Genomic DNA, 22,112 nt, shown 5'->3' with positions numbered 1-22,112 from the left:
CGATGGGATGGATCCAAAAGCGCTTAACGGGCCAATTGGCTTACCCTGGACTTCATTAACCTGCACGCCTTGCAGGCCTTTGCTACCCGCTTCCGCTTGAAGGTACCGTCTCCTCCCGGCGCATCTACCGGGTCGCCCATTTTGCATGTTCTGGTAATAGGGGATGTGAAGTCTACTCGGGTTTGCGACGGAACAGTGGATGTGACGCTTTATTCTCGGTCGTTGGCGGAATCGCCGGCCGTTCCGACCGGTTAGCATTATGTATGTCACTGCAAGCCGGTGGCGAAACAGTACCCGAATTTACGAGATAGGAGCCGAGAACAAGTGATTTGCATCTAATCTAAGGTAGGAAAAGATACTCGTTAGGTGCGCCATTCGCGGGTCTGTCCATTGAATGGAGTGATGGGCAATGGATCATGCTGCCGAGAATGCGATTCAAGAGACAAGTCGGCCGAATGAGAGGAGAAAAATAGTGTCTGTTTGACAACCGAGGATGACGGCTATATCACTGGGTTATGTCTCGATGCTGCCCCGCCAAGGTCGTTTTTGAAGTCGAGGTCGGATTAGAGACCCCCAGCACCCCCATGTCAACTTGCAGAGGCCCCAGACGCCACCCAAGGGAAAGGAAATGTGTAATGAGTCCATATCCCGATCAGTGTACAATGACAAAGGTCCTCATCAAAGTGTTTATCAAGCGCCTTTTAATGTTCCGGCATTCTCGCCTGTATTGACGCAAGTTGTCTTGGCCTAGTGGAGATATTTCGAGAGGAAAGTGGCAATATTCTGAATGAATGAATCTTTGGAAAGTTTTTAACGAGATCCCGACTTTCACGCTCTTTAACTCAGAATCATAGCTGGATAAGACGAGTTGGCTTTCAAACTCTAACTACGCGTGTTGATATGAATGATTCGCTGTTTGTTGGATGTATGATACATGCAGTGCCCCCTAACCCGGATAGAATGGGAATACGGGGCGGGAAGGAACATGACTTCACTCCCGGTGCAAATGTGGTGCATGCCAAAGCCATTCAGAGTCAGTCCCACACCTCCTTCACTAATGGTCGTGGTGTTGACGACTTCCGTCGCATCCACCATACCCGCCCTTTCCGTCATATATTCCGGTGCCTGCCTGGGCGGATCGGCCACTTCGTATGACAGATCCGACATTCATCTGCTGCTGTCAGCTTTAAAGACTTTATTACGTCAGAATAGAAAAGCACTTGGGCCTCCTCTGAGCCTTCGGGTCGCCTCACAGGTCGGCCTGCTAGAGCTAGAATTGTTAGAGGGCGCCGTGTCTCAGTAGCCACAACGGTTCCGAGTCGGGGTTTCCTTATGCTTGTATCCCTCTTGCGGATTCATTCCAGGAGCTTAAGTCATAGGTGGATGGTAACCCTCATGACTTCACGGACGGCAGATTATCACCCGAGTCACTTTGAAGCCATCGTCCACATCTGATGTGTAGACTTCCTTGCTCACTCATTTCAAGTTCAACAAGCTCACATTTACACCCAGAGAAGTCGGTAGAATCAAATTGCTACTATGAAGTGCCGATAATGTGCGATAGCTCCTTAGGAGGGACCCATCGATCACAACCCGAGAGGGGCATCATGTTTCCAGTCAATTTCCCTACCCCTTCTCTCTGATCCCACAGGAACTGCGGGAAACTATACTCCGCAGTGCCTTTTCAAACATTAGCCGGGGCTGGAGGGACGTTCTCCGACTCAACCTGGCCACCAGCTCCAGTCGCAGCGACGTCGTTGCCGTTCGTCGCCCCAGTCTTTTCCTTAGCGGGCGCTCTTCTGCTAGAAGGAATCGGATCGTCGTAAGTGCGCATGTAGAGCCCCAAACGCTCAGGGTCAATCTTCCACTGGCAGGTTAAGAAGAAGGCGCTTGTGATGGGGATCAGGCAGCAGTCGAGTATGCCGTAGAAGATGAACTCGGAGTCTGGCGATATTGCATTGCCGCCCTCGCTTATGCCCCAACATACTGGGTACAGCATCCAGAGAAACCAGACCCATAGGGCTGTGACGCCGTGCACAACCTTGACATCTTCGCCGAGAACCTGGGCAAATCGGCGGGGAACCCAGACAAGGTGATACCCGATAATGAGCCAGGCCCAGATCCAGAATCCGTAATAGCCTATGAACTGGACGGTAAGCTCTTCCTTTCCAGTATCGCATGGATGGACGTGGCACTTGCTTACCCCACTTGTAATCGGAGCGGACCACGGCACCCACCACCGCCATAACAGCCATGGCAGAGCTCAGAAAACATGTCCAGAGGATCTGCACACAAGGGGCTGCGGTCGTGAGAAGGATGGCCAGGGAGATGAGTGGCCAGATCAAGAACCTGTTCACGTCTTAGGCGTATCCTTCCAAAGTCCACTGGCGCTTCGAGCAAGGCTTACCATCCGCAGTACCTTACCCACCAAATCTGCCGATTCACCCCAGACACCAGGTGGCTAGAGCGTTGCCATTCGACGTCGATGGGCACCCAGCCCAAGTTGGACGCCATGCTGTAGTGCTCGATCATGGCAACAAAGGCGACTGCTGCAAGAATGTAGTGAAAGATCCGACTACTGGCGGGCTTGAGGAAGCTAGTGCCGAGGATTACAAGCATAGTGACACCCATCACGGACATCACAGCATAATACCAATCAGAACCATGGGTGGTGATGTGAATGTCCACAGTGCGGTCATTGACCACGAAAGGGTTCACCCTCAATGCTTCGTTACCGGGCATGGCTTTGAGAATTGCAAGAAGAGCTGATGAGATTTCGAGACTTGTGGAAATAGAAAGAGTTTGGTAGAGAGGACACCAGAGGAGAGAGCCGCCTTTATGCCCAGCTGAGGTCAGTTTACTAGCATCTTTTCGGGTCGAGATGGACGTAACATTTGCAAGACAGATCTCCAGACACATGGCAACTATGTTGTCACAATCACGTCTTGCGTACAAGCACTACCGAAGCAAAGCTTATTTGCGGCTTTAAGGGCATGTGGCCTGAATATCCTGGAACGGCAATGCCGGCAAGGCCGGAAACTTATCAACCCAAAGTCTACAGCAAACATGACGCATGTGATGTGGCTCGAGTGTGGGAAGATGGGCAGCTTCGGTGCCAAGTAGAGGTGATTTTGGTCTGATTGATGATATTGTAGCTGCTTGGTTCTACCATAGTGGCTGGCACAAAATATGAAGTGTAGTCTCAGGGGCTATAGATGCGATTTAGAAGAAAAACGTATTAACTTATCTCGTATCGAGTTACGTGTTGCTCAAACCACGACCCGGATCTCGTCAAATCCCCGAGACCTCCTTATCTTCACAAGAGGTATATAGCGAGACGGCTTTTAGGCTTGATGACACACCTTGGCTGCGGGGTTCTGTCCTTGCTTTCTGTCTTGTAATTGAAGAGACCCCTAAGGACAGCTTAGAAGAGTATCGATAGTGGCTAGTAAATGGACTTACGACTAGGGACTGAACGAGGATAGCAAGAGGGATAGGCATTCTTTTAGCAAGCTAACTACGTATTCTGCGTGGTGCGGGATGGGCATGAGGTAAGCTGTGGGTGTTGTCAGTTGATCATGCTGGTGCAACAAACGGCAATTGAACACGCTTCCCATCGCCTGATGTTCGGCCTGTGGCAGGTTAGGCGCCGACGCAAGCAACGGTGGTGGTACGAACCAGAAAGCGCTGACAGACCGGTTGGGAGCTTGGTGGGGTTGGGTTGCACGATTCTGGCGAAACTCAGTGGCTATCACTTTCAGGACAGGGTGCGTTGATCCGATGTTAACAATTTAAACCGCGAAGTCCGTCATTTTTGCATTTTCCTTCGAGCCCCAAGCACTGCTACGTGGGAGAAGAGGGATGCTTGTTTGAGTGTGAGACACGCACAATCATGGAGCCGAAGCCCCTGAAGACGTTGACGCCGCTCAACGCTCAGCGTGGCACCCGTCCGAATGCAATCCACACTCTCACCGCTGACGGACCAATCGATAGCAACTCTGCCGGGAAGGGCCGTTTCTGCTTCGTGGATGCTGGTGCCAATGTGAAGCATTTCAGGTAAAGACATCGTCGTATTGCGTCAATCGTGAGGGGAGAAGGGGATAGATGGTTGAAAGAAGACGTCCCCGGGATTTACCCAAGCGCTGTCCATGGCTAGTTTCGAGCCTGATCTAGGATAGCTGATCTTCGTTTCCCGCGCGATACTACGTAATCGATGATCAGTCCCTCTCACTGGCTGATAGGGGAGATTTGCATCTGTGAATGTGGAAATTAGAGCACTCGGCGTACGTACAAACTCCCAACACTCGCAGAGGAGAAAAATGCCTGAGACTCGGCAGGAGTCGCAGTCTGGCCAAATCCTTCTCGCGATTTCTTTCCCTGGCACCAAGGAGTCCCAACAATGCCTTGGCAAAGTGGGCTTTTATTCCATCGTGCGTTAAAGCCGTTACGCGTCACGTCTAAGAATTGAAGGATCGAGAACTTTTGTCTCCTCTTTCTCAAGTAAAATCATGCCCAATCATATCTGCTTTGCAATAAGACAAATGTTACGAACTTTCAGGCCAGAGGCGTTATTAGAGGGAGAATATTTAGCCCTTATTTTTAGAAATGGCGCTTTTGCCCGAGGTGAGACGTGTTTCATAGCGTTGCCAGAAGGCGCCGCGCTCAAATATCCAAACCTTATCTCAACTACGCACAGATAGCCTAAGCCTTAATGCGTACTAGCCAGGTACTGAAGCCTAGATTTAGCCCTGAGCTCGGTTACATTTTAGCTCGTACCTAAACTCGCCTTGATACTTACAAAAGATAGGAAAGATCTTCCCCGCCCCATAATTTCCCCTGAGCTAATATCCGCTCAGACTCAACAATACCGTATAACTCCCGTCATCAACTTCCTCTTCTCATCACCTACATACAGATCAATGCGGTGCCAAGAACATAATGACGTTTGCCAGGGACATACATTGCCTTCCAATCTCAATCGCGAGACAGGCTCATACTCAGCCAATCTGATATGCTTGGTCTGCACTAGCACACGGCTTCGACGCCCGCTTTGACAGACACCGACGAAGACAAGCAACTTGGAAGCGCATGGACGTATTACTTTTTTCGAGGGAGCAAAGTTTGCGGGTGGGTAGCACCGGCCGCTTAGCAATGCATGCCAACAATAAACACTTGAAGTTAACTCGGCAGTGAGGCTATCGAAACCCAAACCAGCGGGCTCCTCAACAACAAACGGAAACACACAACGGTAAAGTTAGAAGCAAACCAGGAGAAAGATGGATCTACTCAGTATATAAACACGGAGCCTTGCCAGGGGCTTTGGAAGGGGCAGCGCGTTTCCTCTCCTTTCCCCAGCTTTCGTTGGTCTCGTTCTCAAGGCTTTGGCCTTTTGTCCAGTCACTCAGTAAACCTCACGGCATTCCACCCGTTTATGCACAATGATCTCCAACACCATGAGCTTGATGGCGGTCTTGGCAATCCTCGCCGGGGTTCAGGCCAGCACCTGCAGACTCACCTCTCGATCGACTACTTGGACCGCACCCAGCAAGACCGTGGCCGAGGCCGCCTCCTCCTCCACATTGGATGTCTATCCTGATGTGTTTGAGACATCCGTTACCGTCTCGACGACTAGCTCCTACTCCGACCTGAAGGATACTTTCCTTACCGTCTCCACTACCGGTTCCACGACAACTGCGGAGCCCACATCCTCGCCGGGTGTCTTGCCAAGGTTCGAGAATGAAGGACCGGCGTTCAACAAGGCAAATATCAAGTACAATCCTAACAACGAGTTCATCTTCCCCAGCGTCTTCGATGCCAGCCTCTACTTCGGAGAGGCCGCTCTCGCAAAATGGTACTTATACTACGCGCCGCACGACAACCCCGGAGGTATCTCATTCGTATACTCCGATAATCTTGACGGGCCATGGATCGAGTACCAGAGCAACCCAGTCATCTCTAGGGACTGGCCTGCGCTGGGTAACCCGCGGCCTGGGCATGTCTCCAGCGCCGACGCAGTCTGGAACGAGGAAGAGCAAAAGATGTACATGTACTTTCATGGCGACAACAGCGTCACCCGCTGGGCTACATCAGAAGATGGCATCAACTTCGATTACGGCGGTATTGCGGTTAGCAACTCTGACGCGCCTGTTACCACTACTGAGTCAAGTTACGCTCGCGTCTTCCGCCACCCCGACCCCGACTCTGAATATACCTGGGCGATGTTCTACATGGTCAACGAGCCCAACAACATCCGAAAGATTAGGCTCGCCGAGTCCTTTAACGGAGAAGACTGGACGGTCGCTCATGACTATGTTGTCAGCGAGCCCGGCGCTAACGTCTCTGGTGGCAACCTCTGGGACTGGGACGGCCAGCGCTACGTCGTCTATCACAGGGAGCCTGGCAAGATCTACGCCCGAACCATTGATAAAACCCTGCGGGATGTGGGAACCGAGGCTGTCGTGCTCTTTGAGGCCAGCGAGCGTGTTGCTGCTCCTTACTTTGTTACAGAGAATGGCACGACGCACATGTTTTATGAGCTAGGTGCTCGGTCATCGACTAGCATTGCATATGCTACCTTTGGGGGACTTTAAGTTGTTGTGATGACGCCTGAATACTCCTAACTTAGACATCCTCTAGACTGCAGTGCAACCTTGCAGTTAGAATCACTTGGCTCTTCCCTTCTTGATTTCACCCTTTGGTCAAGTTCTTAAGTATTATTCATTAAAATACATTAAGTATATTTAATCACTTCCATCTGTTCTTCTACTCTCCTTATCATTTCTTGCCTGAGTGGTTATACGTCAAGTCAGTCGAGGATGAAGGTCCCCAACCTCCATCTGTTCCTCGGCTGGATGTGTCAGCAACCCCCTGTAGCCAAGGCCTGTTCTAGGGCTCAATTTGGTTCTGGCTTCATCCATCGCCACGGAAGCTTACGACTATACTATGGAATAACCACTGTATAAGCTTCTGTTGGATTGGGCCCTGGACAATAGCTCTGAGGGTGGTCACGTGCCTTCAATGGCCGGCCGGGTGATCTCCGGCTCATCGGACAGACTAGGCCCAATTAGGAAGGCCACGTCGCGGCCCAAAAGGGAAAGAGGGATTATCATCAGGAACAACAACACAAGCAATACGCACACATTGAGGGGATCCACACGGATAGCCCTGATTTGCAATAAGAAATACCTTTTAGACTCGTAGTAGAGAAGAATAGCGAGCTTAGATATAAGAAGCTTAAGAAATAATTCTTAGCCTTTACTTTTTAGACGTGCTAAATGCTAAGTAATACTTAATAAGAAATAGTAAATATTAGGCTAAATTTAATACTCTTTGCTTAATTAGAGTAAATTTAGAACTATAGAGTCTAGGACCTATTTGATATGTCGAAGGGGCTTTGGCCTAGGATGGAAAGTTAGAGTTATAGTGGCATTAGAGATATACTTAATGCTCCTATTAGCAATCAATCTAATAGGGATATATATGAGGTATCGCAGGATGGAGAAGGGATACATAATAATAGACAAGACGAAGAGGAGGATGATGGTTTATTAGAGAAATAGAACACACCACACTACACAGCTAGATCTTCTAATGCGTATTCCTTTTTATGACCTTTTAAAAGAGGGATCTCACACACTGTCTCGTGATCTCAATAACATAGAAAATAGTAAGGGCAAATAATTAATTGATAGCAATGATGATTATGCCGAGGAAGAAAGCCTCAAGCTCTCCTTTCTCGTCATAACAAATGAAGAAGATGATAATGATTAGAGGCCGCGGCCTCTGACCTTTTTCTATATATAAGAAATTACCCAACGGCCTAAAACGGCTTAGCACTCATTTCCCCCAACTTAATAATTCTAGGAATCTAGGTTTACCCGTTGGCTCATGTGGGCCAAGGCCCAGGCGAGCCAACCTAGCTTGCTAGGTTGGCTATAAAATTGTGAGATAGCTATAAAATTATGAGATACTATAGGGCCTTATTTTCCCCCTTAAAAAGCCGCCTTTTTTAGTTTCTTAGTTTTAGAAGCTATCTAGAGTGATTTATAAAGGTATAAAAGAGTAAGTTAAAGCTACTAGCGATGCCTAATATAATAATATTAGTAATATTAATAATATCTATAATAAAAGCCACTGCCTAAGCTTCTAAGGCCGCTACCTTCCTAGATAATTCCTTATATAAATTTAGCTATAAGAGTATCTTTTTAGCCCTCTAGGCTAGTTTCTTATATAGCCCTTACTCACGTAATAATACTCGTGATCCTTTATATCCCTAATATATAGTATTAAGGCTATATTAGGCAAAGTATAGAGGGGAGTTTAAGTAATAAAGATAATAGCCGCGGCGGTAAGGGTATAACTAATAGTAATAAGGGCATTTATAGTAGAGGCTTAAATAAAGAGAATTTATTATTATTTTTTTTTCTTCCTTAATAAGAGCTAATTTAAGCTAGAAAGTAATATTATTATTACTTTTTACGAGAGTAATTTAGTTTATTATGCTAAGGGGTTTTAGGATAAAATTAGTATTATAAATAGCTTTATAGATTTCTTATAGTAATTATATATTTATTATAAAAAGGTTAGGCTTTTAGGTAAGTATTTAATATATAATTAATTATTATATCTTTATAAAATAATACTTAATATCCTTTCTTATATATTTTAATTACTAAGCCTATAATACTTTTTTCTTTATATTATTAATAATAATTTCTTTCTCTTATTATTATTAATTCTTAATTTTTTTTATCTCTTAGATAATAAGGCTATAAGCGGTCTAGACCTATGCCTTCTCCTCCTTCTATTAGGTTTTAATAATAACCTTTTCTTATTACTCTTAAATCTCTTATAAATTAATATTATAATTAAAATCTCTTATTAGCTTTATTTTTTTTCCCTCTCTTTTTAATATTATATCTCTTTTTAATCTAAGCCTAGTAGTTATTAATATAGGTAATAATTATAGATTTAAGAATTATAGCTTTTATAATAATATTATATATTTAATAAAGTCTAATATATATAGGGGAGCTAAAGGTATTATTATAGTAATCTAAGAGTTATTTAGTAGTATTTATAGTAGCCTAGAAATAAGATTTATAAGAGAGAAGGGAGGCAAAGGCTAGGTTAATAGCCTACTTTACTTAAAGCTATTTCTTAGCTAGGTATATTATTACTAGCTTAGGATTTAATAGATAGATACCTAATTTCTTAAAGCCTAAGATAATATTATATATTATAAATCTTTCCTTAAAGACTTCTTATTTTATGCTTTAACTTAGTAATTTTATTAATATAGAAGAAGAGGTATAATTTACCTAAAAGCTATGGATAAAATTAGTGCGAGAGAAGGAGATATTTCCCTTTTAAAGCTATTTACTAAGAAGCTTTTAGTAAGTATTTTTTAATAACTAAAATACTTTAATATTTATTAATTATAATATATATATAAAGTAAGGCGATAAGAGAGCTATAATAATATAGAACTTTATATAATATTTTCTAATAATAAAGACCTTATATCTTATAAAGCTATTAAGGATAATAAGTCTTTAAATAATTATATTAATAGCTTAAGAGATAGGAGGAATATTATATTAAATATACTTTCTTATAAAATCTTTAAGGAACTTATTATATTTAAACTATTTCTTAAATATTTATTTAGTATATTATATCTTAATAGATTTAGCTTAAGAATATTAATTAAAATATATTATTTACTTAAGAGTAATCTCGCTATTAAAAAAGGCTATATTAGACTAGGTGAAGTAGATATTAGGATTAATATCTATATATACCTAATTTAATATAAGCTATATCTTAAAGATAAGCTATAATAATATTATATTACTTATCGCGCTATTTATACTAATAAGGGTATAAGTCTCTTAGTTAGAAAGAAAAAGAACTTATTTTTTTATTTTTTACTTTATTTATATAATAAGGATTTTAATATTTTCTCTAAAGATCTTAATCTTAATATTAGCCTAATTAATATTTTAATACTTAAAGGTATTAATATTATAACTCTAAATAATCTTAGTAAGATTCTTAAATTATTATTTAAGGTTATTAAGATTATTAGTTTCCTAAGACTTATAAAATTATTTTATAACTTTAAGAAATACTTACTTAAGCTTAAGATAATTATTATAGAAATAAATATATTATATTTTATTAATAAGATTAATATTAGGGTTCTTATATTAATAGAGGGTTATAATAATATTTTTTATCTTAGGCTTAGAGGCGAGAAATCTAAACCTCTTTATCTAGATAATAAAGGCTATAATAACTTTATCTTCTTTATCTATAAAGACTCGCAGTTTATTAACTTACTAAGGCATAAATCTAGTCTCTAGCCTCGCTATAATCTTTTAAATAAAAGTAATAGAGGACCTAGGGTAATATAAGTTAGCGGTATAAAGTAAGAGAGGTTAAGTTATACTAGAGAAAGAGGTTTAATAAAGGCCCTAGGTATACTAGGTATATAATACTATGACTTCCTAGGTAGCCCAAAGATTTACTTTATTTAGTATAATAAAAATAGATAAAAGAGAAGTAGTTTTTATTAGTTAGTATTATAAAATATAACTAAAATAAGTAATAATTATATAAAAATAAGGATATTATTAAGTGCGGGGCTTATCTTATAATTTTATAGCTATCTTATAATTTTATAACTAACCTAGCTTACTAGGTTAGCTCGCCTGGGCCTTGGCCTATATAAGCTAATAAGTAATTAAAAATAAAATCTTATTATACTTAGGCTAATACTTAGGTTAACTTTAACCTCGCTATAATATTATAATATTAGATCTCTAATACTAATAATTAAAATATAATATACCCTTAATATAATAAATAAATATATATATTTAAAATTTATTTTTATTTATTTTTAATAATATTAATTTATTTCTATTAGGGATAATTATATTAAGTTAATAATTTTACTAATATTGTTTTTTTTATTATAAGATTACTATTAGAATTAGACTTATATTTATTATATAGCTAGGTTAGGTTAATAATTTTACTAGCGCTTTTTTTTTTACTATGGGATTGCTATTAGAATTAGACCTGTTTTCGCCATGCAGCTGGGTTAGGTTTAATATACTATGCTAGATAAGTTGCTCTAATGCTAGTCCTTATAGCTATAGACCCTTATAGCAGTGGATAATATTACTATGGGCTTAATAGTTAATATCTAGGTAATAGTCCCTTAAGTAACCCTTAAGGCTATAGACCGTATAGCTATAAAAGGCATAGATTAATAATTAGTATTTATTATTATATATAAGCTACTTTTCTCCTAGTTTAATAGCTTTTATATAAATATAGCTAGTAGATTCTCTTATATCTCCTTATTACTTTAATCTATTACTACTAGGTAAGTCTATGGGACGCCCTTAGGTTATTAGCTATGATCTAGACTATATTAAGCCCTTTTTTACTTCTCTCTTTAGTTTTTCTTCCTAGGATATTATATTTATTATTTTTATTTCTTTTTTTTTCTTTATCTCTTTTCTTAATAATCTCTCTCTTAAATAATTACTACTTACTAAGAAATTACTTAGTTATCTTTAGTTATAGTTATTTTATAGACTTATATCTATATAAAAAAAAATTATTTTTTTACCTAATTAGTCGCGAAAAGGCTAGCCTTAGAGATATATTTTTTTATATTTCTTTTCTTTACTTACTTTTTCCTTAACCTTAAAATTATCTTTCCCTTATCTTAATTAGCTATAATATAAAATAGTAGTTTAGGACTAATAATTCAGCCCCCTTATTTATATCTAGGACCTACCCCTATATATATCCCTATATAGCTATTAGTTTATGCCCTTAACCTTAAAATAGTAATTTAGCCTAAACTAGTACTAGCCTCCCGGTTAGGAGTAAAGTAAGTTATAGATATAAGGTAAGCTAGAATTAATTAATTATATAGTATTTTACTTTAACGTACTTGATAAGCAAGCGCCGCAGTCATGTAAGCGCCGCACTTTTCTACCTTACACCTAACTTTTCATTTGATCAATCGATTCTCAACAACCTAATATGCCAGCTATTACTATTGAAGCTAGAACCCTTCTTGCCCTTCAGGCCCTTCAAAATAACCCAAAACTAAGCATCCGACGCGCCGCAAGCACCTATATAGTCGATGAGCGACGACTACGTCGCCGCCAGCAAGGCATCCAGTCTCGACGCGATACCATCCAGAAATCACGTCGGCTATCTGATCTAGAGGAACAGATCCTTATTCACTTTATTCTCGATCTAGATTCGCGAGGATTTCCCCCACGGCTACGTGGTGTGAAAAAAATGGCTGATCAATTGCTTGCCGACCGCGACGCGCCACCAGTTGGCACGCGTTGGGCTCATAACTTCGTGAAGCGGCACCCAGACCTTAAGACGCGTTTCTTTCGTAAATACGATTACCAGAGAGCCAAGTGCGAAGATCCAACCATTATCCGCGATTGGTTTCGGCTTGTGGCGAATACAATCGCGAAGTACGGCATCCGATCAGATGATATCTATAACTTTGATGAGACTGGCTTTCTTATGGGCATGATTGCAAGCGGAATGGTTGTCACAGGTGCAGAAAGGCGTTCAAAGCCAAAATCAGTGCAGCCTGGAAACCGGGAATGGATTACGGTCATTCAAGCGATTAATGCGGAAGGCTGGGCGATCCAGCCGTTTATCATCGGTGCGGGCCAATATCACCTCGCCAACTGGTACCGAGAAAGCAACCTCCCGGGCGATTGGGCTATTGCGACGACCCAAAATGGCTGGACCGATAATGAGACCGGTCTAGAGTGGCTAAAACACTTTAACCGATGCACAGCCAAACGATCAAATAGTCGCTATCGTCTTCTGATCCTTGATGGCCACGAAAGTCACCACTCTATCGAATTCGAGAGATATTGTGAGGAGAATAAGATCATCCGGCTTTGTATGCCACCTCATTCCTCTCATCTACTCCAGCCCCTTGACGTCGGGTGCTTTAGCGTGCTAAAGCAAGCTTATGGTCGAGAAATAGAGCGATTGATCAGATGCTCTATAACCCACGTTTCAAAGACCGAGTTCTTTCCGGCCTTCCACGCAGCACACGAGGCCACTATGACGGAAACAAATATCAGGGGGGGGCTTTTAAAGGAGCTGGCCTTATTCCTCTTGACCCAGAAACTGTGGTCTCAAAGCTTGATGTTCAGCTGCGGACGCCAACGCCGGTTGAGGAGGCAGCTGAACCATCGACCCCTTGGGCTTCAAAGACCCCAAAGACTGTGCTTGAGGCCCAATCTCAGTCTGAATACCTTGAAAGACGGATTAGAAGGCATCAAAGTAGCTCTCCAGAGTCAATTCTTGAAGCATTAAAGTCTCTTGCGAAGGGAACAAAGGCAGTTATGCATGAGATGGCTCTCATGAGGGCAGAGGTCCAAGACCTTCGACAGGCAAATGAGATACTAAGCCGGCGCCGGAGGGCAAAAAGGACTAGACTGCAGAAAAGAGGAGTAATGACGGTAGAGGAAGGAAGGCAAGCAATTGATCAAATGGATATAGATGCGCAGGTGGTGGCGGAATCGTCGAGGAGTGGTGGTCAAGGAAGGTCAGCGCGACCAGGTATTCGGCGTTGTGGTGTCTGCGGTAAGCCCGGCCATAATGCAAGGACCTGTCAGGTAGTGATTGAGACGTCTGGGGAAGAGTATAGTGAGTAGTTTTAATTGATTACATGGTTTATGGTGTTTTTATCGCGATAACTATAGAGGGGGTTAAAAAAAGTGCGGCGCTTACATGACTGCGGCGCTTGCTTATCAAGTACGTTATAGCTAATTTTTATTTTTCTATAAGGCTAGGAACTTAGTTTTTTTTAAAGAATATACCTTAGGTTAGAAAAGAAATATGCCTTTAGGGGTAAGCTATAAGCGCTGCGCTAAATGCCTATTTAAAATAAATATACCTTAACTAAGGTATTTTTATAATATATAGTAGGGCCTAGAGGGCTAGAAGTATTCTAGACTCTCTATTAGACTGTGATATACTAGGTGGTTAAGAATTAATTAATTAAATAGAGAATGTATAGGTTAAGGGATTTTTATTTTACTTACTTATTATATATATTATAATCTTAATAATAAAATACTATTAAAAAAAGTTATTATTTAATAATAAGATTTATTTTTTACTACAAAATATATTATAATTAAAAGAGAAGCTAAAATACAATGCGTTTTAATTATAAATACTTAAGTAAGTTACCCTTAAGTAGTAACCTCATAGTCTGGACTAAATAGAATTTGCCAGAGCTGGTAATCACTTAAGTTTCCGGTGTTCTCAGGTATGACTGGTATTGGCACGGCCTGGCCTGAGATAGTGGGAATGTTTGGCAGCTTCGAGCAATACCAATTCTGAACCCGTTCCCACCTTTCGGCGAAATTGGCGAGGAGGCCTTGTCCATTTTCCAAAGTCCTGCGTCGAAGCCCGCTAGCGTGGTCACCAGCTTCAAACAAGGTTTTCATACGTTGTATGATAGCTGGAAAGTCCACAGCCTGCCTTGCCGTTGAAGAGTCCCACTCCGGACCATCCAGCATGAGCAATCTTGCGATAATGATGTTGGTGGAAGAAATATGTGCCATGATAGCAAACGGTATCACGGATAAGCTATCCGGAGGTGCGAGAAGAAAGGCTTCGTAGAATAACCTTGCATTCTCCAGGCATTTCCATAGTCGCCTCGGCCTCGAGAACGTCCTATCAACATGCTTTGTAGGCTGCTCGTAGATCGCTGGTTCATAAAGTTGGACGAGGAGATTACAATAGTGGCTTGAGAGGAGATCTTTGAAGGTCAGAATGGAAGCCAAGTACGGATTTTATGAACTTACAGTTGGCCTTCATATGCTCAGGCAGTTGGTCCATCAATTCATCCAGCTCCCCGCGAATCGTTGTGATTGCCATTTCATGCAGTTCACGTGTAATTTCATGCTGATTTGTTCCGAGAACTAGTCCATGAGCTTTCGCACTGAGTCGCTGTAGTTGAGTAACCTGCACAAGGAGGTAGTCCGTCTGGTAATCTCGCGAATCTAGCAACTCCTTGCAGCACTGGTCCAGATAGGTTGTGTACTCCAAGGCCGGTGTTCTGCCAGAAAGTCTGAAAATTCTTGAGAGTTGGTTAATAAGTTGTGCAGGATTTTGGACTTGGCTATTTCTCACATTGACGTCATATAAAATAAGCCGAGGACGGCACGCTTTTCAGGATTTCTTTGCGGAGGCCGAGTGTTGATTCTATTGATACCCGGTAAGGCGGCGGCAGCATCCAACAATGTCTTAGGTGCTACATCTGAAGTCACTGGTGACGTATGCAGTCCGAGCCCGCCAGACAAGCCTACAGCTAGCTGCAAGAGGCCAATGTCGTGGCCTTCGACGAAAAAATTGATATCTTTCCTATACTTCGTTTTTAGCAATGGTTGTTAAAGCTGGTTTCTACAACCGGAGATGGGCCTACCAAGCAACAAATACAAGAATTGCTTGCAGTAATTCTAATCGCTTCTCGTTGAGGACAACAATATGATGAGAAATGTATTCCCGGAACCATCTGTCGCCAACAGTCCTTGACCGAAATGACTGATGACGACAGGCTAAGAGGATAGTTCTGAAGAGAACTGGCTGCTCTTTGTACATGTCGTACGCATGACGGAATGGTAGAGGGACGAAAGGGAAACGAGGGACGAAATCCTCTCTGTATTCCTTCAGAGCCTGATCCGCCTCTCCAACGGAAGTCTGAAGCCCTGGAGCAATATCAAAACAAGAATAGTAGTCGACGGGCTGGGAAGATGAGGAAGGTGTAGGCACCGTGTGCTTGTTAGCAGTGGTACAAACGGGCGTGGACGCCAGTTCGTCATCTTGACAAAGACCTCTCTTTTCCTGAACTAGATGATTTTCAGTCAAGAGAGACATGATCCCGTCAATACGCTGCTCCAGATTAGCGACACGACTTGGGAAGAGCTTGTCAGCATATCTGTGTGGTTCCATGAAGCTCAGGCGGAATACCTACCGTGATTTCCCTCTTTTTGCCCTTGCACGAGGTGCAGGAATAGTGCACGTGAGGCTGCTTTTCGAGCATCTACATTGATCACTAATGGTAAGCATATGAGACTTTGTAGATACTGCTTTGTACTCAAACCTTTGGCATGCTTCATCGTTCAACCAGGTGCATTTAGTCTTTGAGAGGGCACAATTTTCACACGCCCTGGTCTTGTTCTTACTGCTTTTGATGCTAGTGGATTCCATAGTTAGATCAGTGATGTAGTACTCAGCAGCGGAGGAGCTGATCTGTCGTCTTGCCAGCACGTCTAGTAATTCTGATTTCGAGGAGTGGCGGGTCGCGCGGAGTTGAGCTATTGTCCGAAAAATTTCGGAGAAATGGGTCCCGTGCTTTCCTATTGGGCTGCATCGGACATCGGAAGTTATCTTAAATCCCGAGTGGTGGGTCCTTGGGAGTGACGGCCGAGGGAGAGCTAATGCGAGATCACATTTGGTGATGGTGTCGGCTGCGTCGGGCCTTATCTTGACTCCCGACGCCCTGGAACTTGAAAAGTCATTTCGGCATGAGGTAGATAGCGTCAAGCAAAACTTCCTTCTCCCCCTTATTCTTGCGAATCGTTTGCTTTATAACATCGATTACTGAACTGTTTGAACTGCAGATATTCTTGGAAAAGACATCTTTGAAACAAGACAGTTATCTTATTCGGCAATATGTCGACAACATCGGAAACGACTTTGAGCCAGCCCGTGGTTGACGGCGCGCCTAATCCACCACGGCTTCACGACGAGAGTGTAACATCTGAGATTGGAGATTCGTCGAGGACTGCAAGCCAGTTGCGAGATGCTCTTGGCGCTTCAACATCCCCTAGCGAAGAAAAGCCAACAGATGTCAGGGATCTCCATGTCTATCCCAGTGGTCTTTCTCTTGCCCTCATTTGTCTCGGTCTGGGTCTCGCAGTATTTTGCCTCGGACTAGTAAGTCGCTGGTACCATATATAACTCCATCAACGCTCTTCTGACCATCATTGTCGCGATACAGGACCGGTCTATTCTTGCCACAGCCATTCCCAAAATCACGAACGACTTCGACTCGCTGAATGACGTAGCCTGGTATGGCTCGTCGTACCTGCTGACGACTTGCTGTTTCCAACTTATGTTCGGGAAGCTCTATGTGGAGTTCAAGACAACCTGGATATTCCTTCTTGCACTCGCTTTGTTCGAATTAGGATCCCTTGTGTGCGCTGTTGCACCCAGTTCCATCGCTCTTATAATCGGGAGGTCTATAGCTGGAATTGGTTGTGCGGGCTTACTGTCAGGTGCGCTGATCATTCTCGCGAACAGTGTGCCTTTACATAAGCGTCCGATTTACACTGGACTTATCGGCGCTGTCTCTGGCATTGCACAGATAATTGCGCCGACACTGGGAGGTCAGTGCCACTCAAGGATACATTACCCAATGCTAATTCAACTGACCCGACCTCATTCTAGGCGTCTTCACTGACCATGCTACGTGGCGTTGGTGGTAGGTCTCACCAGTTTTCTCTCCTTCTCTCCCTCTCTCTTCCCCCCTCACTCTTTTACGTGGTGACACGTTGCTGACATGCGCATAGTTTCTGGATCAATCTCCCTTTAGGCGCTGTTACAGCAGCTGTTGTTGTTTTTGTGAAATTTCCTATCAAGACCCAGCGAAGGCATATCACCGGGGTTCGCGTCTTCGTCCATGCGATTGATCTTCTAGGAACTGTCGTGTTTATGCCTTGCATTATTTGCCTCTTGCTGGCTCTCCAATGGGGTGGCACAACCTACGCTTGGAGCAACTGGCGAATTATCATGTGTCTTTGTTTCTTCGCTGTTCTGGGCTTCACCTGGGGTTGTATCCAATACCGGCGAGGTGATGACGGTACGCTTCCTTCGCGCCTTCTTAAGCAACGATCTGTCGTCAGTGGGATGCTGTTCACCCTGGGAATAAGCGGTTCCCTTTTTATCGTCACATACTACGTTCCGATATGGTTTCAATCAGTCAAAAACACAACCGCAGAGCAGTCCGGAGTCAACTTCTTAACTGCCACGGGGGGTATGTCTCTGGCTGCCGTACTGGGAGGCATAGCAGTAGGTCTTGCGGGTATTTGTAAACCTTGGAATAGCTTTGGCTGACTTTGTTAGGCGTCCCGTATTGGCTACTATGTACCACAGATGATCCTGAGCTCTATTGTCTCGTCTATTGCCGCAGGACTCATCTATAGATATTCACTAAACACAACTACTGGATATTGGTAGGTCAAGACTGCCGACAATTGTGTGAGTTGCTGGCGCTTACTTGTTGTTTAGGGTTGGCACTCTCATCCTGTTTGGTGTTGGAGCTGGTTTGGGCCTGCAGATGCCTCTGACGGCTGTCCAGACGGTTCTTAAGGGCGCAGACATCTCTCTAGGCACATCGGCCATCGTTCTTGTGCAGACGATTAGTGGCACGATCTTCCTCGCTGTAGGGCAGAACGTCTTCCAAGCCAAGTTACTGGAGGAGTTGTCCATCACAGCTCCGGAGGTAGATCCTAGGCTTGTTGTTTCAAATGGTGTTTCGGGACTTGTGGTATTGATAACTGAGACCTACGGCGCAGCAGTAGCGAAGGAGGTCCTAGAAGCATACAACGCCGCCCTAAGGAGATGCTTCATGGTATGCGTCATTTTGGCTCCTCTCACCATCCTCGGTGCGGTGGGAATGGAATGGAAGAACGTGAGACAAGGGAAACATGCAAGCGAAGATTCGAGGCAAGAAGAAGTAGGACTTGCGAAAATGCCCTCTGCTACATAGCAGATATGACGATGCCGAGACAATGTCGAGTGGAACACTAAAGACTAACTTGGGTTGTGTCGCATCACTCTAACTCCTGCTCCAGGGATTATTCGCCGGTGACTGAGCCTACTTTAACACGCTCGCTCAGAGAAGTCTATTACTTCTAGTAAACCTTCTTTCTATATAGCAACCTTTTAAGTAGATTTAACAGTAGATTCTTAGCTTATGCTCTAAAATTAACTTTTGCTATTATAATCTTAATAGTTATAACGATCGCGGGATTCCTAAGGGATAAACTAGTTATTGAGTTAGGGAAAATAAGTGCTAAGCCATTTTGGGCCATTAGGCAATTTCTTATATATAGAAAAAGGTCAGAGGCCGCGGCCTCTAATTATTATTATCTTCTTTATCGGTTATAATGAGAAAGAGAAGCTTTAGGCTTTCTTCCTCTTAGGGTTATGGTTGGGGTTAGTATTTACTATCTAAGCTATTTTGCCCAGAGGGTTTCTTCTAGCTAAAGATATAGCTTATAGACTAAAGAGAGGAGATTTTTCTAAGATATAAAGAAATAAGAAAAAGGAAAAATAAGAGTATAAAAGAGATATAAGAGATATAATAAAGAAAGAGAGAGATAATAAAGAAAGAAAGAGATAATAAAAAGAGAGAGGTAATTAAGAAAGAGAGAGGTAATTAAGGAAGAGAGAGGTAATTAAGAAAGAGAGATATAGCTAATAAGAAAAGGCAAAGAGATAGGAGATGAGAGATGAGAGATAAGAGATAAGAGATAAGAGATAAGAGATAAAAAATAAAAGATAAGAAATAAGAGATAGAAATAAGAGATAGAAATAAGAGATAGATAAGAGAAGAGATTAGCCTTAGGAAGACCTTCTAGGGGAATTCCAAAGGGACCTAGCTAGGCCACTAGGGGGGTCTCGGGCTATGGAAGCCGCAGAGGTAGCCCTGACAATTATGGCTTACGTCGGCTATTAACCGATAATTAATTTTATATGGGAAATCTTTTGGCGCTTGTATGATATAGATATGCCGACGATTAAAATAAGCACTAGCCGATAATTAGTAAAATGGCCCCTATGGTGGTTATAGTAATCTGAAAATAGAGAAGAATATGAAATAAATATATGCGAATTGATTAGTATTAATATTAATATATATATTTATAAGTTTTATATTTTAGCGGCGAATTTATATTGAGATTATTTTTTTTAATAGTTATTAGGCGATAGGGTTAGTGAGCATAGGTTTAGCCGCCCTAGCTAATAATAGAACTTCTTAACTTATAAAGCGTAGTGGTGGCTATAGATTATTAGGTTCGTTATACTTAGCTTAAATTGCCGACGCGGAATAAAGGGGTTTTAGATTAGTATTAATACTATATAGTAGCTAATAGAGTTTAGAGAGGGAATTTAAATCTTTATTTTCTTAAAATTATTTATAATAAAATACTTTATATATAACCTAGAAATCTAGCTTCTCTATTATTAAATATGCTAGATTATGGTTATATATAAGTAGATTAAGGTATATCTTTATAGTACTTTATATTATCTTAGCACGAAGATAATTAAGGAGGCATAGAAGTAAGTATCTAATTATGAAGTCTTCTAGAGTTAGTAAGAAGCTTATAATAATTTACCGCTAAGGCCTGATAATATACTGCTAATTATAGGATTAGGTCCGCTAGGTATAGGGGGTATTTAATATGAGTTTACTATAGAGTATAGTATATCCCCGCCGGATTGCTGATATGTAGGTATAGAGTTACGATGGATTCGAGAGTATCTTAAGATTAAATACTAGTAGGATCTAGATCTTAAGGGTAGATATCGCTTAGCTATTATGGCTAAAGAGGAAAGAAGTAATAGTCCGTGGAGGACTAAGGTATATTATTAGAGATTATTCTTATGAGGTCTAGGAAGCGAGCTATTTGAAGTGGCAAGAGGGCTAGATCTTAATTAGTTAAGGTCTTAAGACTATGGCTCATAGGCTAGACTTTAAATAGCTATTAATGCATTTTAGAGAAAAAGTAATAGCATCTAGAGCTAAGAGGCAGGGCGTATTAATATAGAGAATGACTTTATGGCGCCGAATCTATGGCTTTGTCGGCTTAGTTTTGCTCTTTATTTAAAGGAATTTAGTGAGAAAAAGGACTTTCTAAGGGACTTGATCTCTATGGAATATAAAGTCGACCCGAATGACCTAGATGAGTTAGATGATGCTTAACTATGGTTTATATATATCGTATTTAATCAGATAGTTAACTACGCTAAAGCTATTATTATACCCGAAAATGTCTCTTAGAATGCTCTATTTAAGGTTAACTATAAAGAGCTTACTAAGGAGAGGAGTAAGCTATTTTATTTCTGGTTTAAGCCCGAGATATAGAGATGATATATGCTCGTAGTTAAATAACTATTTACTTATATTATTTGCTATATATCTTTTAAAGATAAGGTAAATCAGCTACTATTTAAGCTAAGTAAGAGATAATAGAATATATATAATATGATAATAAAGCATATAGATAACTTAATAGATACTTAGAAGGACTATAGCAATAACTTAGAGGCTCCCGAAGTTTCTAAGCTTCTTAATTTACTTAAAAATAATATTTTGGAACTTTATATATCTATTCTTAATTATTTCACTAAGGACACGGAGTATAATAGTATTCTTATTAGCTTCTTAATTATTCTAAGCGTCTATAACCTTTTTGAAAGCGCCTTCGAGGGGTTAGGTTAGACATAGAATAAAGGGAGTAAAGGTGATATTCAGTAGGACTAATAGCTAGCTAAGATAAGAAGGCAAGTAGAGGGGTTATAAAATAAGCCAGTAAGGTAAGATTTATACCCCAGGGTACGAACTAGATAGATAGCTCTAGAGTCTCACCGAAACCTTAGAATCTTTTAACCCCGGGGTATAAGCCTGACCGGTAGGGATCGACCTTTTATACCCCGGGTTATAAAACAGGAGGCTATCAATCTTTTACTACGATTATTTCCCTTAGTAAAATATAGCTTTTATACCCTAGGGTATAAGCAAAGCCTTAAACCCTTTCCTCTATTCTCTACTAATACTAATATTACCATCTATTAATTTCTAATTTCCACTTAGGCTTATTTATTAAGGTCTAAAGGCTAAAACTCAGAAAAAGTAATAAACCTATTATTAAGAGTTAGATATCAGGATTAAGAATAAACGCCTATATTACTCTAGGTAATAGAGTAATTAATCAAATAGCGCCTCTATTAATAGC

At 41.6% G+C, this 22,112-nt stretch overlaps 3 protein-coding genes across 3 annotated transcripts; 2 read left to right on the top strand and 1 right to left on the bottom strand.

Annotated features, from left to right (window-relative positions):
* Nucleotides 1-1,684: 1,684 nt before the first annotated feature.
* On the bottom strand, nt 1,685-2,742 carry NCS57_00000500 (uncharacterized protein; the record flags this gene model as incomplete). Its single annotated transcript, XM_053050099.1, has 3 exons — nt 1,685-2,139; nt 2,204-2,349; nt 2,408-2,742. The coding sequence occupies 3 exons, from the start codon at nt 2,740-2,742 to the stop codon at nt 1,685-1,687; spliced, it is 936 nt and encodes a 311-aa protein (XP_052918614.1).
* A 2,696-nt stretch (nt 2,743-5,438) lies between these two features.
* On the top strand, nt 5,439-6,590 carry NCS57_00000400 (Beta-xylosidase; the record flags this gene model as incomplete). The annotated part of the gene is made up of 1 exon (XM_053050098.1): nt 5,439-6,590. The coding sequence occupies one exon, from the start codon at nt 5,439-5,441 to the stop codon at nt 6,588-6,590; it is 1,152 nt and encodes a 383-aa protein (XP_052918613.1).
* A 10,168-nt stretch (nt 6,591-16,758) lies between these two features.
* Nucleotides 16,759-18,856, top strand: NCS57_00000300 (MFS domain-containing protein; the record flags this gene model as incomplete). The annotated part of the gene is made up of 6 exons (XM_053050097.1): nt 16,759-17,022; nt 17,087-17,474; nt 17,536-17,569; nt 17,658-18,156; nt 18,211-18,320; nt 18,376-18,856. The coding sequence occupies 6 exons, from the start codon at nt 16,759-16,761 to the stop codon at nt 18,854-18,856; spliced, it is 1,776 nt and encodes a 591-aa protein (XP_052918612.1).
* Between the last annotated feature and the right edge of the window lie 3,256 nt (nt 18,857-22,112).

This window comes from Fusarium keratoplasticum, chromosome 1 (assembly GCF_025433545.1).
Source record: "Fusarium keratoplasticum isolate Fu6.1 chromosome 1, whole genome shotgun sequence".
NCBI lineage: Eukaryota > Fungi > Ascomycota > Sordariomycetes > Hypocreales > Nectriaceae > Fusarium > Fusarium keratoplasticum.
Note: the sequence above shows the minus strand (reverse complement) of the source record. Positions and strands in the feature narration are given on the sequence as shown.